Genomic DNA, 25888 nt, shown 5'->3' with positions numbered 1-25888 from the left:
ATATATTACATTAAAATCATACACAAGTACGTTACTATCTGTGTATGTAAATGTTTCTCCAGTTACTTAAAGCTTACTAGTTCTGTCTTGTCTAGGAGTATGAGGGGAAGGATTTGTATTCGGCCTGTAGATAGACTTGCTGGTCCCACAAGATTCTGTCAGGGGTGGAAGCGTATTAGCATTGTATAGAAAATATTTACAAAATAGTTTTAAATACATAAAACTACAAATAGAAATTATTGAATTATTACATTAGCTTATAGCTTTTATGAATGCATTAAAAAATTTTGTTTCACACAATGGAGCGACACCATTTAAAGTGTTTCCATCACCCTGAAGGCTGGTAAAAATATATTACATTAAAATCATACACAAGTATGTTACTATCTGTGTATGTAAATGTTTCTCCAGTTACTTAAAGCTTACCAGTTCTGTCTTGTCTAGGAGTTTGAGGGGAAGGTATTTTACTGGGCCTGTAGATAGACTTGGTGGTCCCACAAGATTCTGTCAGGGGTGGAAGCGTATTAGCATTGTATAGAAAATATTTACAAAATAGTTTTAAATACATAAAACTACAAATAGTAATTATTGAATTATTACATTAGCTTATAGCTTTTATGAATGCATTAAAAAATTTTGTTTCACACAATGGAGCGACACCATTTAAAGTGTTTCCATCACCCTGAAGGCTGGTAAAAATATGTAGCGAGTAGATTATCCCAATCAAAAGTGCTGTACTTCTCTTCCGTGGGTGACAGGCGTGTACTTCTGTATCTTCGACCAAATATATATATAGTATCTTAGTGTCTGTGTTTATTTGTCACCATACTTTACGTAACAATAGAACCGTTACGTTGGTGACCCCAGAGAGTTTCGACGATACCCAGTATTATAGACTCGTGGGTTGGTTGGTGTTGTCGTCGTTGATCCTTCTCTACGGACAACCCAACCCACAACTCGGTAGAGTGCTTATACTAGGAGATCACCCTTGGCACTTCTGGCTCTTGGAGAGGGGCTCAACGTCACACGTTTAGGGGATGCGGCTCCAACACTTAGCCTCGTTGTCACGTGCACACACCCACTCGAGCCGCTGTGACTCCCCACTCTCTCCTTAGAGATATGATCTCAATCCCCTATGACTTACTAGTATTACCTCTTACCCTGTCCACAGCAGTGGTTCTTGGTTCTTTCTCTCTCCTTCTTTACTACCTCCTGGGAAGCCTCACTAGGACAAGGGCAAACACCAGCAAATTGTGACACATTTACTGGACAAAGCACATACACGATACATACACACATATAATAATAATGAATCCTATACTCGATAATCACAATCAGGTTGCACTCCAACACCATCAGAACTCTATTATCAGCTTATCCAGTGGTATCCTATCTCCTGGTTCACCACCTGATACTATTAACCTCCTCAAGTTGATCAAGCCTACATACACTGTTGCACTATCAGCAAGATAATGTACATATAGAAAATCAGCATTTGAATGCAATAACATATACCAGTATAAATGTTCATTGATACTCCAGTATAAAAAAAACTCCTTGACGTAAGAATGCCAACAGTCACTCACCTCTCACTGCGTCTTGCACGCTAATGACAACCAAACACTATCAACTCCCTATAAGTAATCCACCAGAACTTCCCCTTCCACCTCTGGAAGTTCACAACCCTAATATCCTTAGGTTCTTCCGGGCTTCACTACCAGGATCCTCTGCAGCTCCTCCCGGCTGCTATCATGAAGTTTCCTTGTGCAACTACGGTTCTTCACCCTTCTGTTAGGTTCTTCCACAGCTCTCTTGGCTGCTACACCACCTCTACAGAAGCACGTGACACTCCTCTTCACTGCTGCTTCTCCTCACAGCTCGAGGTCCTCTGCTCCACTACCTTGGAGTCTCATCAGCTACATCATCTGCTGGCTTCGAAGTTCTCAGCAACTTCTTCCCCAAAGACAAACCTGCAACCCATCGACGTTCCAATAAAATGTTCCCCTTTAACACATAAACAAAAATAACCACACAATATGCTTGCCTCAAACCTCTATCTGTCCTCTACATACAGTGAGAGTGGACTCCCCAGTTTTGGGCGGGTCCATACTCCACCTCGCCTGGCGGCGGTCCTCACTCGCTGGGAGGGTCTTCCTCCATCCGGAGCCAGGCTCCCTCAGTCGTCCGCCAGCGCTCAGAGGGGGCGGACGTCGCTCTGTGTTCCTCCCTCTCCACTCTCTTATTTCAGGCTTTCTGCCTTATTAAAACATGTCTAACTTATAAATAAACATTGCTACTGTCGCTGGGCACACGACCAACTACAAGTGATCACTATGAACTGGCGTATATCGTGCTTACCACAGATTAATTGGTCGAGGGCGCTTTCCCTCTGACGGCGTCTGGTCAGGGCGCTCCCACGGCCCACAATAATGCCTCCGGGCGGCTTAATATTCACTAATTATCGTCCACGACTTGAGACCACACGTCCCCAGCTCGATCCCACAGCTGGCACGTCTGCACACTTCTCTTCTCTTAGAGATATATCACTAGGGGTTCCCTTCTGACGGGAGCTCAACGGAGCGCGGCTTCCCCCTGCGATGTCTGGCACTCAAGTGAGGTCAAGGTCCTCCGGAAGCGAGCCTCACGCCTCCAGCAAAATGTCCACATCTCCTAGCCAGTCATTTATCTATTTTCTTCTGCATTGCCCATAATCTCAAACTGTTATACATATCCAACCAGCCATTTTACATATGGGTTATCACCTCAACATTTGCTAGACCTTCTAGTTAGGTCAGGCTTGCTGAATAACTCTCAAGAAGGGAGACTCGTTTCTCCTGCAGGCTGAGATCATAACACTCCCCTCCCCTTATTTTTGAGAGTTATTCCAGTGGCTAGGCTCGAGATAACGCATCAGCCACTACATTGTCTCGCCCTCTTATGTGCGTTATCACCAGGTCATACTCTTGGAGCGATAAAAACCATCTGGTTAATCTCTGGTTTGCATGCTTCATTTTCTTCAGGAAAACTAGGGGATTATGGTCTGTATACACCGTTACTGGGTGTCCTCCCCCACTCACATACACTTCAAAATGTTTCAATGCCATCACCAGGGCCAAAGTCTCTTTCTTGACTGTACTGTACGACCTCTGGTGCTTAACGAACTTCTTCGAGAAGAAGGACACGGGGCGGTAAATTCCATCATTCTGCTGCGTCAGTACAGCTCCGGCCCCTATATCACTGGCATCTACAAATAACGTAAACGGCGCTTCAAAATCTGGCGACACTAGTACAGGTGCCTCAGTCAACAGTCTTTTGGTCTTCTCAAACGCTTCTTGTGCTGTTCCATTCCACTCCCACTTCTTGCTCTTTGATAGCAAACTCGTCATAGGAGCGGCTATGGTGGAGAAATTTTCACAGAACTTCCGGTAATACCCAATCATACCGAGGTATCTCAACAATTCTTTCTTACTCCTGGGCACCGGGAAGTTGTCAATGGCCTCCACTTTTGTTCTTACCGGAGCAACCTCGCCTTGCCCTACTATATATCCAAGGTACTCCAGGCGGGCTTTCCCGAACTCGCTTTTTGCCAAGTTGATCGTCAAGTTGGCCTTCTCCAACCGATCGAACAAATCTAAAAGCCGATCCACGTGATCTTTCCAGGAATCAGCGAACACCACAATATCATCGATGTACACTGCACATCCAGTCGCGCCTTGTAATACCTGATTCATTACTCGTTGAAAACAACTACCACTATTCTTCATTCCGAACGGCACCACTTTATATTGGTACAAGCCGTCGGGTGTCACGAACGCTGAGATCTTCTTGGCCTCCTCAGACAGGGGAATCTGGTAGTATCCCTTCAACAGGTCTATCTTCGAGACATACCGTGCACTCCCAATCCGATCAATGCAATCGTCAATGCGCGGTATCGGAAACGAGTCAGCGACCGTGAGTGCATTCACTTTCCTATAATCGGTACAGAACCGGTACGTGCCGTCACTCTTCTTCACGAGGAGGCACGGCGAACTCCAATCACTGTCGCTAACCTCTGCCAAGTCGTTATCTAGCAGATACTTCACTTCTGCTCTCATTGCCGCTGCTTTCTCCGGGTTAACTCTGTAAGGGTGCTGCTTGATGGGCTCAGCACTCCCTACATTCACTTCGTGCACCGTTCCGCGGTGTCTTCTAGGCACGTCCGTGAATAACGACTTATTCCTCCGTAGGATCTCCACTAGCTCCTGTCGTTGGTCATCCTCCAAATGACCCAGACGCTCACCTATCTTGGCCAGGCTTTCTGTATTTGATATCTTCGCGCCATCGGCCTTCTCTAACTTACAGTTCTCCTCTTCTATCCCTTTGCCGTCTCCTCCACACAGCACCGTCGCCTGCAATGGGGTTTCCATCGGTTCTTCATCGCCTAGAGGCTTATCTCTGTCATAGTACCTCTTTATCATGTTCACGTGGATCAAGGGGGAGTCACAGCGGCTCGAGTGGGTGTGTGCACGTGACAACGAGGCTAAGTGTTGGAGCCGCATCCCCTAAGCGTGTGACGTTGAGCCCCTCTCCAAGAGCCAGAAGCGCCAAGGGTGATCTCCTAGTATAAGCACTCTGCCGAGTTGTGGGTTGGGTTGTCCATAGAGAAGGATCGACGACGACAACACCAACCAACCCACAGTCTATAATAAATTGGAGAGTCCATGTTGTAGTCCACGATGGACTACAACATGGACTCTCACTGGACCTCCACTGCTGCTGCTTGCTGTGGACCGCAGCCACCTGTCGTGGAACGTTGCCAACACCCTTGCCACAGCTATGATTTTCATCGCGATCATCTCTACATTTTCATCTACTACGGTTTGCTGCTCCACGATCACTACTCACTCATCTGGCAGCTTCATCAGTAACTACATAATGTGGGATCTACAGCCTGCCCTGCCGACTCTCCGTCGCTGCCAGGGCACTGCTTGTTCTACAGGGGCGCCCACGAAAGCTGCTCTTTCGTCAGATTCATCTACACGTTCACTGCATTTTGATACTCTGCCGACTCAAGCCCTTTGCGCAGTACAGGACTTACAGCTTGCGTTTCTGACTCTTCGTCGCCTCCAGGACAATTCAGCTCTAGCAGTGATTCCCTCGTTGTCCTAACTACGTGCCTACATTACCTCCTAATGTCCTGGTGCCCGAGCCCATCCGCCCCAGATCTAAATGCTCCACCAGCGACCCAAGGACGCAACAATTATGCACATTCTTCTCTCCTGCTACACCGAGCTTGTCCACACACTGCCTACATCTTTTAGTACCAGACAACAATTTCCACAGTCAACAATGTAGTACTCGGCGTGTACAGTCCTAATCAACCCAAGACGCTACAGCTTCGACACAGAGCAGACAGCAGACTACGACCGCATTGAGCCGCCACGCTCTCGCTCCCCGAGTTTAGACACTCACAATTCTCAATCGAGCCGCCACGCTCTCCCACATAGAGCTCCACGACTCCGGCCTCACTCAGCTCTCTGCTCTGCTCCAGGCTTCGTCTCAAAACGTCTGCGACACTGCTAAATCCAGAGACACATCCGCCAACTACGCAGTTCACTTTTCGACCACAGTTACCAGCAGCGCCGCCACCTACGACAACGGATGATCCTGTGCGACCTCCCACCCTACGACCCCAGTTAGATGTCATCAGCGAAGAGGAGGAAAGTTAACTTTGATGGTTATGTGACGCGAGCAGGGCGTACAATTCACCGACCAGCTAAGTTCCTTGATCAAAGTATTTTTCCTTTCATCCCCTGGGAGGGGGAGTTCTGTAGCGAGTAGATTATCCCAATAATATACTCGCTCCAAATGCTTTGTTAATATTCCTGTCAACCCTTGGAGATGAATGAGGTGAGGCGTTGCCCGGATAACACGGTGAGGCATTGCCCGGGCATACAAGCAGCTGGATAGCAAACATTAACCAGAGTCTACTTTCAAGTGTGGTCTAGAGCAGACACTTGTGAGATACTGTACCGACGCTCAGTGCGCTCAACTCACACCAAATTATCACCTGTGTACTTCTGTATCTTCGACCAAATATATATATAGTATCTTAGTGTCTGTGTTTATTTGTCACCATACTTTACGTAACAATAGAATCGTTACAAATATATTACATTAAAATCATACACAAGTACGTTACTATCTGTGTATGTAAATGTTTCTCCAGTTACTTAAAGTTTACCAGTTCTGTCTTGTCTAGGAGTTTGAGGGGAAGGTATTTTACTGGGCCTGTAGATAGACTTGCTGGTCCCACAAGATTCTGTCAGGGGTGGAAGCGTATTAGCATTGTATAGAAAATATTTACAAAATAGTTTTAAATACATAAAACTACAAATAGTAATTATTGAATTATTACATTAGCTTATAGCTTTTATGAATGCATTAAAAAAATTTGTTTCACACAATGGAGCGACACCATTTAAAGTGTTTCCATCACCCTGAAGGCTGGTAAAAATATATTACATTAAAATCATACACAAGTACGTTACTATCTGTGTATGTACATGTTTCTCCAGTTACTTAAAGCTTACCTGTTCTGTCTTGTCTAGGAGTTTGAGGGGAAGGTATTTTACTGGGCCTGTAGATAGACTTGCTGGTCCCACAAGATTCTGTCAGGGGTGGAAGCGTATTAGCATTGTATAGAAAATATTTACAAAATAGTTTTAAATACATAAAACTACAAATAGTAATTATTGAATTATTACATTAGCTTATAGCTTTTATGAATGCATAAAAAAATTTTGTTTCACACAATGGAGCGACACCATTTAAAGTGTTTCCATCACCCTGAAGGCTGGTAAAAATATATTACATTAAAATCATACACAAGTACGTTACTATCTGTGTATGTAAATGTTTCTCCAGTTACTTAAAGCTTACCAGTTCTGTCTTGTCTAGGAGTTTGAGGGGAAGGTATTTTACTGGGCCTATAGATAGACTTGCTGGTCCCACAAGATTCTGTCAGGGGTGGAAGCGTATTAGCATTGTATAGAAAATATTTACAAAATAGTTTTAAATACATAAAACTACAAATAGTAATTATTGAATTATTACATTAGCTTATAGCTTTTATGAATGCATTAAAAAATTGTTTCATACAATGGAGCAACACCATTTAAAGTGTTTCCATCACCCTGAAGGGTGGTAAAAATATATTACATTAAAATCATACACAAGTACGTTACTATCTGTGTATGTAAATGTTTCTCCAGTTACTTAAAGCTTACCAGTTCTGTCTTGTCTAGGAGTTTGAGGGGAAGGTATTTTACTGGGCCTGTAGATAGACTTGCTGGTCCCACAAGATTCTGTCAGGGGTGGAAGCGTATTAGCATTGTATAGAAAATCTTTACAAAATAGTTTTAAATACAAAATAGTTCTGTCCAGTTCTGATCAGTTCTGTCTTGTTCTGTTAAAAAGAAAACCATCATACAAAAAGAAATAAAATGTTTTCAATTAAATTAAATTACCTGATTCCTGTATCATATTATTTTGATGTTCATCTAGAGTCAGCTTACACTCGGCAGTCTTTCGGGGCATGGAAACAGTTACTTTTCTTGGTGGTGAATCTTCACTGTCTGAAACAAAAACGTTTAATGCATTCAGAAAAGCTATTAACATATATCTATATATATATTTTAATATATTACCTAGCAAAATATATTACCTAGTAAATAAGATTATTTGTTCCATTAAGCCAATCATGTTTCATTTTTTTAACAATTATTTTGAATAACTCTAAACATTCATTCCTACATACCTCCATCCACATCATTTGGTATTCTTCTGTATTTTGCTGCCCTATGGTGATAACTTGTGTCTGTGTCACTTTCCATATTTGACGTTTCTTCTGCCTTTTTAAGGTGTTTTAGGGCAAGTTCCCAAGTACCTATAATAAAAATTAGAGTATATATAATTCATTATTACGAAACTTTGTATAACATCAAAACATTGAGAAATTTTTGATATAAACCATATGAATCAATGCTTGTATTTAATTACTATCAATGGAATAAATCTTGCTGATGTTGAAACGTCTCCATTTTGATGGGTCTGGTATTTCTCCTCTTTTGGCTTTCGATGATTGGTTTTCACGTGGCCAATAGCCCACGTTTGATCCCTGGAAAGGGGACATATATTTGTAAATATATGTATATGTAAATGTATGTCTCATAAATCGAGGCCCCACTGTATTTCATATATTATATACATATATATCTCTAAATCTATCAACATATATCATATACACATATTTTAAATACTAATGTTTTAATTTTGCAAATAAACAATATATATATATATATATATTGACTTACATCAGATGCACTAAACATCCATTTGATATGGATGATTGACAATTCTCCTTCTTCATCTTCCACAACGATGTATTTATTTTCAGATTCAGCCATCTACAAATTTAAACTGATTAGGGACATTTTCTGCAGCACATTATCAGTGTCTAAGAAAATAAGCAGTCACTAATTTTATATAGTAGTACTAAACAACAATGTTAACCTTAATTCTAATATGTTATGATGGTGAACAATACTTTTTACTAAAGTTAAAAGTTTGCAATGTAAGCAAAGAGTATTCCTACAGCTTGCACAAGAATCAAAAACATAATCACAAGAAACTTACTAGTCATAAATCATGTAGTATTGACAAGAAGATATAAGTACTTTCTGTTTTCTTGATTAACATTCCTCTTGTTGATGTGTTAATGCTAGATACTTTTTTTAAAAAGTCCTTACGTGGATTAACATTGAAGGCCCCAAATATTCTTGAATCACAAGGACTAGTAAATATTGGGCTTTGAAAAGGAAATACCCTAACAATGAAGTAATTTTCTTCACTTCTTCGGCTGTGTACAGTCCTTAACACTTCACAGCAATTATATCCAGGTAACGAATATACATTGTTAGGAAATTTATGAGAAATTTTATTATCCGGAGATGTTTTATAAATCATGGTATTTTCAGCCTCCTTTATTCTTTTTGTAATTTGGACAATTGGATTTTTACTTGATCTGACCATCTTTTTCAGCTGATGCAAATAATTTTCAAATGGAAAAGCTGAACAACTGTCAAGAGTACCATGTTCCTCAGCATCTGCTGTTAGGTGAATCAAACTGTGAACATTGTAGACTAGAAAATCTTTCCCATACAGATCACCACACCTTGATACAAAATTCAGCAAAAGGTCATGAGCATATTTGCCGTATTTTAAGGACATACATGTGGGCGAAACAAGAATACTTATACCAACACTGAGAGTAAGGAAATGATCATACATCTCTTGGGGTAGAATACCTTTCAATACAAGCTTTCCTGTGTAGAGAAGAAACTATCTGTATTCAGTTGCCTTCCATCTGTCAATTTCTTCCAAACCTCGTGGTTTACGTGCAAAAATATTGGGCACAAAATCTTTTACGCTCACCAATCTAGCACTAATTTCAGAAATCTGGCGGCTACATAATTTAAATGTGTTTTTCCGTATCCAGGTGACAAGAAGTCGCTTCATAACACCAAGGCACACCTGGTGCATATAGTCAATGGGAAACGCTGCAATTAAGTCTATGTTCAAGTCACAGAATGGTGATTTACCATGATGATGTAGCGAGTTAGATTGATTACGGAAGCGTGTGTCTGTTCTAATGGTTAAATTTGTTACTTCTGGATATGTCATTTTCCCCATCCAAGTACCTTTCTGTTCACATTTGTCACAGCCATAATATCCTGAAAACAGTTTTATGGACTTCACCATAGCCTTAGCAGGTGCATCACAAATTACACATTGTAATTTTATGTTGATAGTTCTGTTACCATACTGAATCCCATGCAACAAAAGGTCATCCATATCAGATATAAAATCATATAAGAAATTTAAATCACTTGGCTTAGAACGTCCATACATGAGGGCAACTGGAAAGACTTTCAAAGGTTTAATATTCATTACTGCACAGAGAACTGGCCACAAAGCATCATTTGTGCTTCTAAATATAGGAAGGCCATCAATGTTACATGACAATAATAATTGTCTCAGTCCTTTTATAGTTGCTTTTGGATATCTACTTATGTTTTTTAACAGTTCCTCTTTTAACCCAAAGTAGACATATTTCATTCCAGATTTTTGCTGAGTTTCTATGTACCTTTCAGAACTGATTAGTGTCCGAGCTGTTTTTGGTATGTAGTCAATTCCCATTTGCCTCAAAATTTTTAATAATTCATCAACAGCATTGTGTGTAACACCATTCTTGTTTACCCACTGAATTAATAAATTCTGTGGGTAAACAAGTGAATGATGATTATCATGGTCATCATTCTCCTCCTCACTTTGAGAATTAGATAATACATCATGAATATCAGTAAGATTCATGTGTAAATCATCAATTTCAGAGCCTAATCCATACTCTTGATTTGACGCGGCTTCAAAAGAACTAATGTCATTGTCTGACGACTCAGTCTCTGAACTTGATGCTGCCTCAGTAAGATTAATGGGTTCACTAGTGTGTACAGCTGTATTTGGATGCATTTTGTGTATACGTTTTAGCCTTCTTGATACTTGCATCCATCTGTTGTTGTATTGGAGTCGCTTTTTTCGCTTATACTCGTACATTCTGTTAAAGAGTGTCAAATTTCTACATTAGACTACCATATTACCTATATTATTGTTTTAATGTATTGACAGATGCAATATGTATTAAAATTCTAAAAATAAGTCATTCATTATATACAATGTGTGATAATTAAAGCTGGTGCATATAACATCCTTGTCAGGCACATGCAAAAGTGAACACTTCCAGAATTGGAGACATGCAGAAATGTAACATGTGGAAATAGAGGCATGCCAAAACAAAGACATGCATAAATTCAAATTCTTATCGAAATAATTTCTAGTGATTATTATATAAATTATTCCATCAGTACTAGATCAAATATTCAACACCATCCTCCCATTGGAAAGAGTAATCATGTCCTGTTGGACATTAACACTTTCGCGCTCTTGGCGTTCAAAAAAAATCAATACCCCAGATGCTTTCGGCACTTCGCGCGCCTATGCGGTAAGACCGAAAAAGTGTACACTCTTTTGACTGTCCTGACAATAATTGAAGGCGCACGTATTTAAATTTGGTATCACTGTGTTCGCAATGAAATTGTCTATAAGAGCATACCTACAAAATGCCGCCCAAGCATAAGGAGTATCAACACCAAAAAAAAAACTATGCAGATCACTCGCCGAGAGCGCCAAACAGCAACAAAATGTTTCCACTCTCTTAATGGTTGCGAAGCCTACAGTTGTCCTACATCGCTAATTTTGGTATCATTGGAATCGCAATAAAAGTCTCTACACGGACATATGCATATGAATGTTTAATATAGGTAATTGCCCACCCGCAAGAGTGTGTGAAGTGGAGAGTAGTTAGCCGCGAGCGCACTGGCGAAAACACAGGGGGGAAATCATGCTTGGAAAGTTTATACATTTTTACGTTTCCTGACCCTACTTTTCTATGTACGTATTTCTTTTTTATACCAATGTGTTCGCAATAAAATTTTCTATAAGATGAAATGTATAACATTTGTACAAAGCATGTGTAAGAGAAGCGCTAAATATAGAACCACGTCGCTCAGTATGCGTTCGCGGCAGAAACGAACGCATTGTTTTCGTTCGTTTGATGTTTGTCATGTTTATACTTGTTGAAACATTTTATAATTTGTATGACAGTGATCACAGTAAAATTCCCTACACAGACATATGCATAACACATACAAATATTTCCCACGTGTTGGATATATCAACGGCTAAAGGGAACCCACTGCCACACGGCCGCCACACCCAGAGCCACACCCGCCACACCCCCAAACATACTTTGTGTTTTTTTTTTTTACTCATAGAAGTTTATGTGATATAATATTCATTCTGGTACCAAAAAATTCGCAAATAAATTCTCTACAAAACGTATATAATATAATATAACTTCTTATAGATGATAAAAAATTCCAAATAGGTGTACTTACCCTGTCTATGTTGATTGAAGATCAACAGTTGAGCATTTTTTCTTCACTCCACCATCTTCAGGCTTCTGATCCTGAAGTTGCTCATCTGATGTTTCTTAGGCGGAGTGAATCTGTTGCCGGTAGTTATTTTTTCTCCACCCAAAATATCTTTCTTCGGTGGTACCTTGTGTAGCAAGGCGCAGCGCACAGTGCCACATCACAAGTTTTACATCCATATATCACGTCCTTCCTTTTGCCAGACTTGAAACAAACACGGCATCTTCTTTTTTACCCCAAGTGCACGAGTTCATGCGTCAACTTGTAGTTGAGACGCTGTTCTGAATCTATAATTCTTGTATTTCTTGGATGCACTGGAGGAATATTGTCTTCTACAGGAACCACCAAACTTGTAGTAGAATCTTCTATGAAATCAGAAACATCAAGTGGTTCTATGTCCTCAATGTCCATTTCAGAATTTGTGGTTGATGAGTGGGCTTGAGGTGTTGAGGTGAACAGAGGACGCCTCGCACCAGATGGGCCCGGGTGTTGAAACTGCCACGTCAGCAGGAGGAGCTGTGCTGGCATCTATGTTGGGAACATGTGGTATACCACGTGACCGGGTAGGTCGAGATGCCATGTGTTCGGAGAGGGAGAACGGGAATTTCATGGAGAAAAATCTGAGAGTATCCCCATCCATTTCGGTTAAAAAATGGAATTTATAGAAATATTTTTTCAATGGACGACAAAAGTAGGCTGTTATGCGGAATCGTAAGAAAAAACGGTGACGAGTTATCTCTAATCTAAAGCGCGAAAGTGTTAATTATATGTTGAGATATAATCTAAAAGAAAATAGGGACATTGAAATTGTTGTTAAACTCTATTTCAATAAAGGACACTATAGGGAACCTCGAACCCTGTATTACAAGAGTAAGTGAAAATATTGGAAAAAATAATTAAAGCTAAATGTGAAGAACACCTGGAGATATGGTGCCCATATCTAAAGAATCACATCAACTGGAAAAGGTATAGACATGCCAATAAGTGGCACCCAGGTTAGAGGCATAAAATGCCAAAACTAGATGGTAGAATAAAAAGAAGATATTGTAAAAGGTAACCAAACAAAGATGCCACAGAAATATTAGAAAATTAACTTTCGCAAGCAGCGTGGTAGACATGGTTGGAACAAGTTAGGTGAGAGGGTGGTGGAGGCCAAAACCATAATCATAATCATCTGTATCAAACCTTATTACAGGTAAAACCAGTAGGCAGTCTACTGTATTTTATCAAACCCTTATTAGAATAATAGATCTCGTAATAATTTTGCAAAAATAGTGGCATTTACTATTTTTAAAAGATTATTAAAAAATTTACCGATATGGTGCATTCGGAAGACAATTCCAATATTTCACTTTTGACAATTAAGCACCTGCTACATCCAGATTCTAGGGAGGAAAGGAAGGACGATCTTACTGGATCCCATAGCCTCTCCGAGGCACAAACCAGGCTTTTACACAACCCCCCCCCCTCCTGCACCCGAGCTCAATTGTCAAAAGTGAAAAATTGGGTTTGTCTTCCGAATGCACCATATCGGTAAATTTTTAATAATCTTTTTAAAATAGTAAATGCCACTATTTTTGCAAAATTATTACGAGATCTATTATTCTAATAAGGGTTTGATAAAATACAGTAGACTGCCTACTGGTTTTACCTGTAATAAGGTTTGATACATGTGCTATGTGATAAGGACTTTGAAACATGTGATAAGGACATGTGCATGGACCACTGAGGCATCGAAAAAAAACACGGGCCATAGACCAGCTTGGGAAAAAAAAGTTTGTAAAACCCAGGGGCCATAGACCGGCTTGGGAAAAAAAAGTTCGTAAACCCAGGGGCCATAGACCAGCTTGGGAAAAAAAAGTTCGTAAAACCCAGGGGTCATAGACCGGCTATGAAAGAAAATTTGAGAAAACCCTAGGGCCATAGAACGGCTATTTAATCCCCTTGAACGGACCTGTGCATGGACCACTGAGGCATCGAAAAAAAACACGGGCCATAGACCGGCTTGGGAAAAAAAAGTTTGTAAAACCCAGGGGCCATAGACCGGCTATTTAATCCCCTTGAACGGACATGTGCATGGACCAGAGGCATCGGAAAAAAACACGGGCCATAGACCGGCTTGGGAAAAAAAAGTTCGTAAAACCCAGGGGCCATAGACCGGCTATTTAATCCCCTTGAACGGACATGTGCATGGACCACTGAGGCATCGAAAAAAAACACGGGCCATAGACCATCTTGGGAAAAAAAAGTTTGTAAAACCCAGGGGCCATAGACCGGCTATTTAATCCCCTTGAACGGACCTGTGCATGGGCCACGGAGGCATAAAAAAAAAAACACGGGCCATAGACCGGCTTGGGAAAAAAGCAAAATAGCCGGTCTATGGCCCGGCTGATGGCTGTACATGGATGGCTAATGGCTAATGGCTGTTAGTTATGGAGCTAGGTTAGACTAAGTATGTTTAAATCTCTGATTTAAACAGAGCCGGCTAATGGCAGTTAGTTATGGAGCTAGGTTAGACTATGTATGTTTAAATCTCTGATTTAAACAGAGCCAGTGTTCAGTCAAATAACTGAATTTATCAAATCTTATCCTTGTATAATATACAAGCTGATGTGAGATCCCTGTCTACAGGTGGACTGGAACTATTATCAACTAATCCATACATCCCACCTGTCCCTTACAGCCCACAATCTATCATTAGGAAAACCATGTGAGAAATCTTTAAGGAATTCTGATAAAGAAAGAGATCTAGGGGTGGTTCTAAATAGAAAACTATCACCTGAGGACCACATAAAGAACATTGTGTGAGGAGCCTATGCCATGCATTCCAACTTCAACAGCATGTTGTGGGGTGCCGATATTGGGTGCCATCACATGTAAACCAACCAAGCCCACAAATACGTCAACATGGACCAGCATTACACCGTCTAACATACTCTGTCAGATGTAACACCTAAATTTGTGAATTCAAGACCTAATCTATTGCATAACACAGTGTTAGTACGAGAAAAACATTACTTACATTCGAAGCCGTGTTTTAAAATGGCGCGGACCTTGGTCTACTGACGCTCCACACTGTGTGTTCGTTTGCGTATGATGAACGTGTGACAATTTACTACAACAATTATTTAATTATTCTTATTCTTTATTTTACTCTTTTTAGGGTACATGAAATTTCCAACTTATTTGCACACAATAATATAATTGCATTGTCATAACCTTTATATATTACGGAAAATACGATGACATGAACGAAGTCAAAGTGAAGTTGAAGTCAAAGTCATTCGCCGAACGTATTAGTCATTTTTTTTCTCCCAAACGATAGGGGATAACAAATCCACAGAGAATATAAGTGTAAAGTCAATTTTATTCAGGAAAGTACATACATAGTTGATTTACAAACATAATGTTGGATTTATAGATAGAGCTAGTGCATACAATACCTAAAGCCAATATAGTAGGCATATAGCATTTCAGGCAACCGGGCAGTATATATGGACCCCTTACTCAAATCTCTGAATATGTTAGATATTAAGTCCCTGCACATACTCTCATGTGTATTTTATATATATAAAACGCTGCACTGTAATGTCAATCCTGACCCTAAAAGCTTCCTAGAAGGTTGTAACAGATCCCATGAGCACCACACCAGAAACAAATACCTATTTGATATTCCAAGAGTACGACTTAGTCAAACTAGAAATGCTTTACAAATCAAGGGACCTCGAATGTGGAATGACCTTCCCAATTATGTTAAAAACTGTACCTCTCCCAACCAGTTTAAAATAAATAAAGATAAATTTATAAGTTAAGAAAAATTCCACAAATCAACAACCCTGTTACTGACCCAGTATTTACCCAAGTCTTTCCTAAATCTAAACTTATCCAATTTATACCCATTGTTTCGTGTTCTATCGTGTGTTGACAATTTTAATAACCTATTAATATCCCCTTTGTTATATCCATTCAGGAAATTGTGGTTGATCTCGAACCCATTGATAATGTGATGACTTATACAGAATTTTGTAACTATATCATCAAGATTGTAACCAGCTTAGCTAAATGTAGTGTGGGGTTCAGTCCCTAAGCCCATATATGTGCCTCTCTAACCATTTAGGTTACAGGGCAAAAACATAAAAACAAAGGTAACTGCAGAAGGCCTATTGGCCCATACCAGGCATGCAGCTCCTATCTATAACAGATAAACACTAAGTACTACCTAATTAACTCAATGTAACCTACCTAACCACCAAAATGTCAATCCATATCTTTTATTTTAAACAATGCTGTTTTGTTGACCAAATTGTATTTTTACTCTTTTTCTGTCATGTTTCTCCCACCCCTGTTTTTTCCCTTTTTTCTTATTTTTCTCAACATAATTCATACTTTAATTAGGCGGATCAGGACATCACCTGATCAAACACATCAAACATCGTTTGACCACCATCAAACACACACATTTCGTGTGTGTTTGACGCTCACTGATATGTACCAGCGTTGTTTTATATATGGTGCTATTCTATCTTACGCTTTGTTGCTCCTTTTTACCTACGGGCTCATAGAACATTCTATTGCGAAAACATTGGCACAAAAATGAATGACGTACATACAATAATAATGTCAGGACAGTGAAATAATTATAAACTTTCAAAGCGCTGTATCGCCCATGTGTCGTCTTGTCACCAATACTGGGTAACAGTTCCGCCACTTCCCACACTCTTGCGGGTGGGCAGCGACCATTATTCTACGTTTATATTCATATCACCGTGTTGAGAATTTCATTGCAAGTACATTGATACCAAAATTAACGCTTTAGGACAAGTGTGGAAGTGATAACAATCCCAAGAGTAAAAACATTTTGTTGCTCTTGGGCACTCACGGCGAGTCATCTACGTAGGTATTTATTGGGTGCTGGTATTCATATAACCTTTGGTGACCGTTTTACCTGATGTTCTTCTAGAGAATGTTATTGCGAACACGTTGGTACCAAAATGAAATACATAGCTCGAGAACTAAGGTCAGGAGAGTAAAAAGAGTATACACATTTTTGTTTTGACGCTTAATTAAGGTTATTGTGAGTACTCATCGCCTGCCTAGAAACTGGAACTAGTAATTCCATCTATCATCATACTATCATACAAGAGGAGCCACACATCTATGGATCATCCAATAAAATCAGCAGACTTCTAGATGTTACTACTGCTCGGCTTAGACTCGGTTAGAAGTATCTCTGGGAATTCTCATTATCTGCTGATGTAGACCTGACCAAATGTAAACTGTGTCAACAAAATTATTCGCACACCCTCCGTCACTATGTGATGGAGTGCGAAAAGATACTTGAATTTAGAGACAATTCTATAACCAATGTTCCAGCGATGTGTCAATATATCATTCAAAATGATCTGCTACCAGAAATTTTAGCCAAATATCCCCAGTTTGCTAACTGTAGATAACAACTAAGTGATTGTAACCTATCCACCGCTGCCCACTGGATGGGGGGCGGTGTGCAGGACAAACATATAAATTTTGATACTAGCTCTCCACATATGTCAGTTGCTTAATTTAGAACCTGTACTTGAGGTTGATCTCGAACCCATTGTTGATGTGATGACTTATATTGAATTTTGTAACTAGCTCATCAAGATTGTAACTTGCTTAGCTAAATGAATTGTGGGGTTCAGTCCCTGAGCCCATTATGTGCCTCTGTAACCCTTTCCACAACCGCCCACAAGATGGGTATGGGGTGCATAATGGGGTGGGGTGTCTTGGCCAAACGTGCCACATCAAAACCACAAGTTGACATTGAATGTGAATTAACAATGAGACAAGTAAGATTTATACTAATACATTTATACTAACTCTGTTGAGCGTTGACCATTTATACATCAAATCTGTTGATGTGAGCACTTTAGTTTAGTCTGCCGTTTAAAGAAAAAAAGAGCATATCAATGGTATATCACAGAAAACGAATTTATCATAAACTCATGTATTTGTCTTATCATATTGAACTGCATTCATATTTTTAATATATAACAATATGAATATACAAATTTCTGTAAATCCCCTACCATGTTGGAATCTGTGGAAATGAATGAGCAAATGTGCTGGCTGAAGGCACTGAAGGAAACCACATTGGTTTCATTTTGGATACAAATGTCCATGGAGATTCAAAATGGAAACTAATTATATAGTTGAACCTGTAGAGAGGAGTTTAAGAATCTGTGTTGAGAGTGATGGACACAGCCTTCACAATTATACTTCAGAGAATGTAAACATCTAAGAGTCATTAGAAATATGTGTAGAATAATAAACCCTACATTGTTTGAGTTAGGGAAAACACCATTTGTGATATATAGATACTATAGCTGTTCCTAAAGATTCACCCATTTTGCACCAGCAAGATAACATATAAGATTTTAAGAGTTGACGAATGTTAATATTCTTGTTTGATAAACTGTGAACTTGAGACATAGTTAATAAGAACATTCCAATTATAACACAACAAAAAGTTTTCAGATTCTTTAACACCACTTTCCAGCAACTTATATAATTTATATAAATTATTTTAGGGAATAATACATAAATTATATATTTAAACATGATATAGTGTTTAGTGGAATGCATAAGGAGTCAAATTGTGTTAAAAAGAGTGATTTTTAGAAAATTTGGAAAACTACTTTTTTCTGTTCAAATTATAACTAAATGGATTTTAAAGGTTTCACTCAGCCAATATATATCATTCACAATTTATTAATGAATTTTACAAAAAAACACCATAAATTTTATATTTAAACATGTAAAAACTATTTGTTTTACATTTGGAAGAAAATAATTGTAGAAAAACAATTTATAATTAAACCTTTGTGTTTGGATTTTTGGAGTAAAAGTTTCTCAAAGGCTCTCCTGCACCATTCTCAATGCAAATTATTCCCACACCTATGGGAAGAGATAGGCGAACGTTGTGTAGATGATTTGTGTTTGCTGGGTATTCTTCAATGGAACGTTCGACGTTATTACGCCAATTTCCTCGAACTCCAACTTCTGATTTCGCGGTTTTCGCCCCTTTGTGTCTGTCTCCAGGAGCCGATGCTTGGTGCTCGTCCTGATCGCTTTCGTGGCTATTCCTTTCTCTCCCCCCCCCAGCCCTTGCTGGGGCTCCTAATTCTTCTGCTCTCTTGATCCGCGCTGAAGTTCCCTTTGTTCCTTTACTTTTTCCTTTGCCTCTCCATTGTTCTGCTGCTCGTATCTTTGTGGGGAAATGGTACACAGTTTGTTGCATTTATCTCCCCCCGAGTGTCCCACTTTCTCTTCCTGACTTGAAACACCTCTTGGACTCCTTGCCGTAGCCTGTGCTCCTGCTGGGTGACTTCAATTGTCGTCATTCTCTTTGGGGTGATGTTCTGACGAATACCCAGGGTCGCCTTCCTGAGCCGTTTCTCCTCTCTTCTTCCCTGTCTCTTCTGAATTCTGGTGAGCCCACTTATTTGGACTCTCGGACTTGCACCCTTTCCTGTCTTGATCTTTCTCTCTGCTCTTCTTCTCTTTACTTAGATTTCACGTGGCAGGTTCTTGATGACCTCCATGGCAGTGATCATTTCCCTATCCTTGTTTCCTTTTTCTCGTTTCCCTCTTCCCTCTCTTTTCCTAGGTGGCAGTTTGCTAAAGCGGACTGGAACCTATTTACCCTCAGTGCTGCTCTCTCTGACCTCTCCCTCGCGCTCTTCTCCTTTTTCATGACACTGTCTTCACCGCGGCCCTCCGCTCTATTCCTCACTCTTCCTCTCGGGGTCCGCGGAAGTGCGTTCCCTGGTGGAATGCGGATTGTGCCCGGGCTGTCCGCTGTAAGCGTGCAGCCTGGAAGAGGCACCGCCGTCGGCAAACGGCCGATTCTTTTCTTTTCTTTCGGAAAGCGAGTGCGGTGGCCCGTAGGGCCATCCGTACGGCTAAACGTGAATGTTGGGCATCTTATGTCTCAACAATTACGTCCGAAACTCCTCTGCCCCAGATCTGGAAGCATATCCGCGAGATAGCGGGTAAGTTCGTTCCCGATGTTTCACCGGTCCTTCACCTCCATGATACTCTTGTGGCAGACCCATTGCAGGTCGCTTCCGAACTGGGTTCTCACTTTTCTTCTGTTAGCTCTGGTCTTCATCTTTCCCAATCTTTCCTTCTTCGTAAACCTGTTCTTGAGTCTCGTCCTTTAGATTTCTGCACCCGTCTTCGGCTTCCCTATAATGATCCCTTCTCTCTCTCTGAGCTTCGTTCTGCCCTGGCCCTCTGCGGTTCTAGGGCGGCGAGCTCCAATGGTATTCATTATGAGATGCTTCGCCATCTCCCTCCGTGCACGTCTCAGTATTTACTGAGTCTGTATAATTGTATCTGGGAGTCGTCGTCAGTCCCTGAGGACTGGCTCGATGCTGTTGTCCTCCTTGTTCGCAAACCTGGGTCTCTGGGTACTTCCCCTAAGGACTTTCGCCGTATTGCCCTCACAAGTTGTCTGCAAACTCTTTGAACGTATGGTTAACATTCGTCTGATGTGGTTCCTGGAACACCATCACCTCCTCTCCCCTTCTCAGTTTGGTTTCCGCAAGTGCCGCAGCACGACAGATGTCCTGGTGAACTTGGAGGTCTATATTCGTACTGCTTTTGCTGCGAGGACCTCCGTTGTTGCCGTCCTTTTTGACCTGGAAAAGGCTTACGACACCACTTGGCGATATCATATTCTATCTCAACTTCATTCTTTTGGCCTTCGTGGTCATCTCCCTCTCTTTCTCCACAGCTTCCTCTCTCGTCGTTCCTTTCGGGTGCGCCTTGGTACCGCTCTCTCTGCCTCTTTTCAGAAATACGAAGGTGTGCCCCAGGGTAGTGTTCTGAGCACTATTCTTTTTCTGGTTGCCCTCAATGGTCTTCTTTCCTCTCTTCCTTCAGGTGTCTTCTCTGCTCTCTATGTCGATGATCTTACCCTTTGTGGTCAGGGTGATGATTCGCGTCTCTTTCAACGCCGGCTTCAACTTGCAATTGATGCTGTGTCGTCTTGGGCCACCGATCATGGCTTCAAGTTCTCTATTTCTAAGACTTGTGCCATGACTTTTATGCGGAAACGGGTCGTTCTTCGTCCCTTTTTGTCACTTTATGGTCATCCCCTTGAGTACACAGATTCCTGCGAAGCTTTTGGGGTTATTCCTTGACACTCGTTTGTCTTGGTCTCCCCATATCTCTTACCTCCGTGTTGAGTGCTCTAAGGCCCTTACCCTCCTTCGGGTCTTGTTTCATACTTCTTGGGGGGAAGATAGGCGCACTCTCCTTGTTTTACATTCCTCTCTCGTCCTGTCTAAGCTCGATTATGGTTGCCCTGCTTACTCGTTTGCTTCTCCTTCTACTCTTCGCTGTCTTGATGCTTTGCACCATACTGGGTTGCACCTCAGTTCTGGTGCCTTTCGTTCGACTCCCGTCCTTAGCTTGTATGTTGACACTGGCTTCCTGTCTCTCCAAGACCGCCGTGATCGCTACTGTCTTCGCTATCTGGCGCGGTCCTTACAACATACTTCCTCTCGCCTCTGTCGTGCTTTAACTTTTGCCCCTCCTGCAGTTCTTCTTCCTCTTCAACACCTCCCTCTTTCTGTCCGGTTATCTCGCTTACAGGATTCTCTTTCCATTCATATTTCTAATGTTTCTCCTCGTGTTCCTTCTTTGCTCCCGTGGAGAGTCCCTCTTCCGCGGTTTTGTACTTCCTTGATCCGTATCACTAAAGCTTTTACCCCTCCTACGGTTCTAAAACGTCTTTTCCTTGAGCACTTTTCTTCTCACTCCCGCTCCATTTCTGTCTTCACCGATGGGTCTAAGTCTACGGACGGTGTTGGCTAATCTGTTGTTTTTCCTGATTGCACTTATATGTGTCGCTTACCTCCGGAGGCTAGCATCTTTACAGCGGAGCTTTATGCTATTCTCTATGCTCTTCGTCTCCTGCTTTCTCATTGTCAGTCTTCCTTTGTAGTTGTTGTTGACTCTCGTAGTGCCCTCATGGCTCTCGGGTCCTTTAATCCGGTTCATCCAGTAGCTGTCGAGATCCAGCATTGGATGTTTCTTGTTCACAGTAAATTTAAGTCGGGTGAGTTTTGTTGGGTTTCCAGCCATATTGGTGTGTCTTTAAATGAGCGTGCGGATGCTGCCACCAAGGAAGCTGTCCGCTCTTGTCCCGTCTCTTGTAAAGGTATTCCATATTCCGACTTTTACACGGTTATCCATTCCTTTGTCCTTATCCATTGGCAGGCTTCTTGGTCGTCTGTTACTGGTAACAAACTCCGTACTCTTAAATGTTGTGTTTCCTCGTGGCCGTCCTCCTACCACCGTAACCGGTGATGGGAAACAGCTCTGGCGAGGTTGTGTATTGGCCATACTCGCTTAGCCCATGGTCACTTGATGGAGCGCATACCTGCTCCTTATTGTCCTAGTTGCATTGTCCCTCTTACGGTCGTGCATGTCTTTCTTGAATGTCCTGACTTCCAGGACGAGCGTATGTCTTGCTTTCTGACCGCCCCTCGCGGTCACCTGTCCCTCAATAGAATTCTTGGTGACTCGGATACTTTTGATATCGTTCGCCTTAAGCGTTTTTGTTCTCATATTGGCATCCTTGGTGATATTTAGCGCCCTCTGATTATTCTGCGGATTTGATGGTGCAACATAGCCTTCCCGGTTTGGTGCCTTCTTTTGATAATTACTTACTTACTTCTTAGCTTCCCCTCTGAGGCGGCTTTGAAGGTAAGAAAATTTGATTACCGTATCCATAGAAGTTTTATAATGAATATGGACTTTAAATGATGTCCAAAATGTATCTCAATTCTCTTCATCCAGTCCAGCAAATGTGGGCAAGTCCAAAGAAGATAAACGTGCCTCTGCTTGTAATACACTGGGATGAGATACAGGAATCTTTGGAGTTACTGTATAGTTTTCAACTAAACCAATTAGAAGATTAAATATGTCTTGGGTGTTATCTTCATACTGAGATGTTTCTGCTATAGCTTGATCTATTTCATCAGGATCAATGTCACTATCCGTTAACACAGTGATGTAAGACCCAATCATAGCCTTGACTTGTTCGAACTTGAGATCAGCTACTCTCAGAGAAATTTCCAACTGATGGTAATCAACTAGAGTTGCCTTTGATAAGTTTTCTGACTTATTGAGCAATCTATTTAATTGACCTTTAAGGCCTACCAGGGATCTCTTTAGTTTTTCAGGAGTAGACATGGTAACTTTATGTTCAAACTTTGTAGGGCTTGAATATTTGTTACTGAAGTAACTTGGATACTTGTGTATTTACTCGTCAGTATCGTGATAATCTATATAAATAAGAATGTAAATATTCGTTTGTTCAAAATCGATAATCTCCGAAAGTTCTTCACCGATTACTTTGAAATTTTCACACAACGTTCCTTTCACATCCGAGCAGGTTTTAATATACATACTATATAGATGTTACCTCTGTGACGGTATAAAACATGCTCTTTCTGAAAAAGTGTGTTTTTCATGTGAAAGAAATCTTCGAAACCTCATTACCAATTGCTTTGAAATTTTGACCCAACGTTGTATTCGAATAGGCGCATCTTTTTATATATCTACTATATACATGCCTCACCTGTGATAGGAAATAACATGCTTTTTTTGAAAAATAGCACTATCTGTTGGACGTAAGAGCAACACACGCTGTAATCACCAAAAATTCTTCACCAATTGATTTGAAATTTTGACACAATGTTTTATTTGAATAGGCGCGTCTTTAAATATTCATACTATATAGATGCCACCCCTGTGACAGGTAAAACATGCATTTTTGAAAACAGCACCATATGTTGCACATAATGGCAACATGCACGATATATTAAATATGTCACGAATTCCATTTCAGTGTTTCCGATTGCATTAATAAATTTTATTTTCATAGATTTCGATTTATTTTATTTTTTAGTTAATTATTTTGTGTGACATTGTGTTGAAATTGAGCTGTGTTGTTTACCATACCGTTCATTTCGTAAGTATAGATGCCACACCTGTGACAGGTAAAACTATGCATTTTTTGAAAAACAGTGCCATCTGTTGCATGTAAGAGCAACACACACGTTATACTTGGAAATGTTACAATTTATTTTCAATGTTTCTGATTGCATTGATAAACTGAATTTCATAGATTTTGATTTATTTTCATTTTGATTTGATTATTTTGTGTGAATTGCATTGGAATTGAGCATTTTTTTTTTACCAAACCGTTCATTTCGTGAGTATACTTCATTTTTATATTTTTTCATATTTTCATTTAGTTTTTTAACTGTTTTAATTATATTTCAGTGATGGAAACATCAGATGGTATGATGTTCCAAATTTTCTGATGGGAACATCAGACCATTTGGGAAGGAACCATATGAGGGAGTGGGGAATGGTGGAGATTACGAGGGGACTGAAGTGAGAGATGGTGCGGAGGACGATGGGGACAAAAAAGGGGGGTAAAGGTGGGGAAGGACGAGGGGATGGGGCAGTTTGGGATGGTGGGAACGAGGGGATGGGGGAATGGAGAATGGTGTGGAGGACAAAGGGGACAGGGGAGATGGGCACGGAGGGAAAGATGAGGGGGATGGTGGAGTGAGGAATGGTGGGGAGGACGAGAGGACGGTGGAGTTGGGAATTGTTAGGCCGAGGAGACGAGTGAGAAGGGAATGGTGGTGAGGACTGGGGGACAGGGAAGGTTGCTGTGGTTCAGCAACGCACATGCGTTGTTGAGCCACAGCAACGCGTGGCCGGGTACTGCTGGTCTATATAAATAAAAATGGAAATATTCGTTTGTTCATAATCGCTAATCTCCGCAATTTCTTCACCAATTGCTTTGAAATTTTCCCACAACGTTCCATTCGCGTCCGAGCAGGTTTTTATAAACATGCTATACAGATGTCGCATCTGTGATGGTAAAAAACATGTTTTTTTCTGAAAAACTGTTATTTTCATTTGTTTTTCATGTGAGGGAAACCTTTTTACCGATTGCGTTGAAATTTTGACACAACGCTGCATTCGAATAGACGCATCTTTTTACATACCTACTATATACCTGCCTCACCTGTGACAAGAAAAAACATGCTTATTTCGAAAAACAGCACCATCTGTTGGTCGTAAGAGCAACACATGCTGTAATCTCTAAAATTTCTTCACTGATTGCTTTGAAATTTTGACACAATGTTGCATTTGAATAGGCGCGTCTTTTCATATACCTACTATATAGATGCCACCTTTGTGACAGGTAAAAACATGTGTTTTTGAAAAACAACGCCATCTGTTGCACATAAGATCAACACATGCTATGCTAAATTTGTTTGAAATGGAATTGTTTCTGATTTCATTGATAAATGGAATTTTCTTAAATTTCGATTTATTTTAATTCTGATTTAATTATTTTGTGTGACATTGCGTTGGAATTGAGCTGTCTTGTTAACCATACTGTTCATTTCTTGAGTATAGTTTATTTTTCTATTTTTTCATTATATTTCATTTCGTTTTTTGAACTTTTTTTCTTATATTTCAGTGATGGGGACATCTGGGGCCAGATTCACGAAGCAGTTATGCAAGTACTTACGAAAGTGTACATCGATCCTCAATCTTTGATGGCTTTAGTTGCATTTATTAACAGTTTACAAGTATGAAAATTTGTCAATTAACTGTTGTTATTTTTATAAACAGCCTCCTGGTTATTCGGACCTCATTAACTGTTTAATAATTGTAAACAAAGCTGCCAAAGATTGAGAAGAGATGTACAAGTT

General features: G+C 40.5%; 2 protein-coding genes across 2 annotated transcripts; both read right to left on the bottom strand.

The window, feature by feature from the left end:
- Nucleotides 1–7456: 7456 nt before the first annotated feature.
- On the bottom strand, nucleotides 7457–8852 carry LOC138369136 (uncharacterized). The gene is made up of 4 exons (XM_069332073.1): nucleotides 8677–8852; nucleotides 8355–8447; nucleotides 8041–8158; nucleotides 7457–7927 (listed from the first exon to the last, which is right to left on the bottom strand). Exons 2-4 carry the CDS (start codon nucleotides 8445–8447, stop codon nucleotides 7791–7793), a joined length of 348 nt encoding a protein of 115 aa, XP_069188174.1. The 5' UTR covers nucleotides 8677–8852; the 3' UTR covers nucleotides 7457–7790.
- A 529-nt stretch (nucleotides 8853–9381) lies between these two features.
- On the bottom strand, nucleotides 9382–10158 carry LOC138369228 (uncharacterized). The gene has a single exon (XM_069332169.1). It carries the CDS (start codon nucleotides 10156–10158, stop codon nucleotides 9382–9384), a length of 777 nt encoding a protein of 258 aa, XP_069188270.1.
- Nucleotides 10159–25888: the final 15730 nt, after the last annotated feature.

This window comes from Procambarus clarkii, chromosome 27 (assembly GCF_040958095.1).
Source record: "Procambarus clarkii isolate CNS0578487 chromosome 27, FALCON_Pclarkii_2.0, whole genome shotgun sequence".
Classification (NCBI taxonomy): domain Eukaryota; kingdom Metazoa; phylum Arthropoda; class Malacostraca; order Decapoda; family Cambaridae; genus Procambarus; species Procambarus clarkii.
Note: the sequence above shows the minus strand (reverse complement) of the source record. Positions and strands in the feature narration are given on the sequence as shown.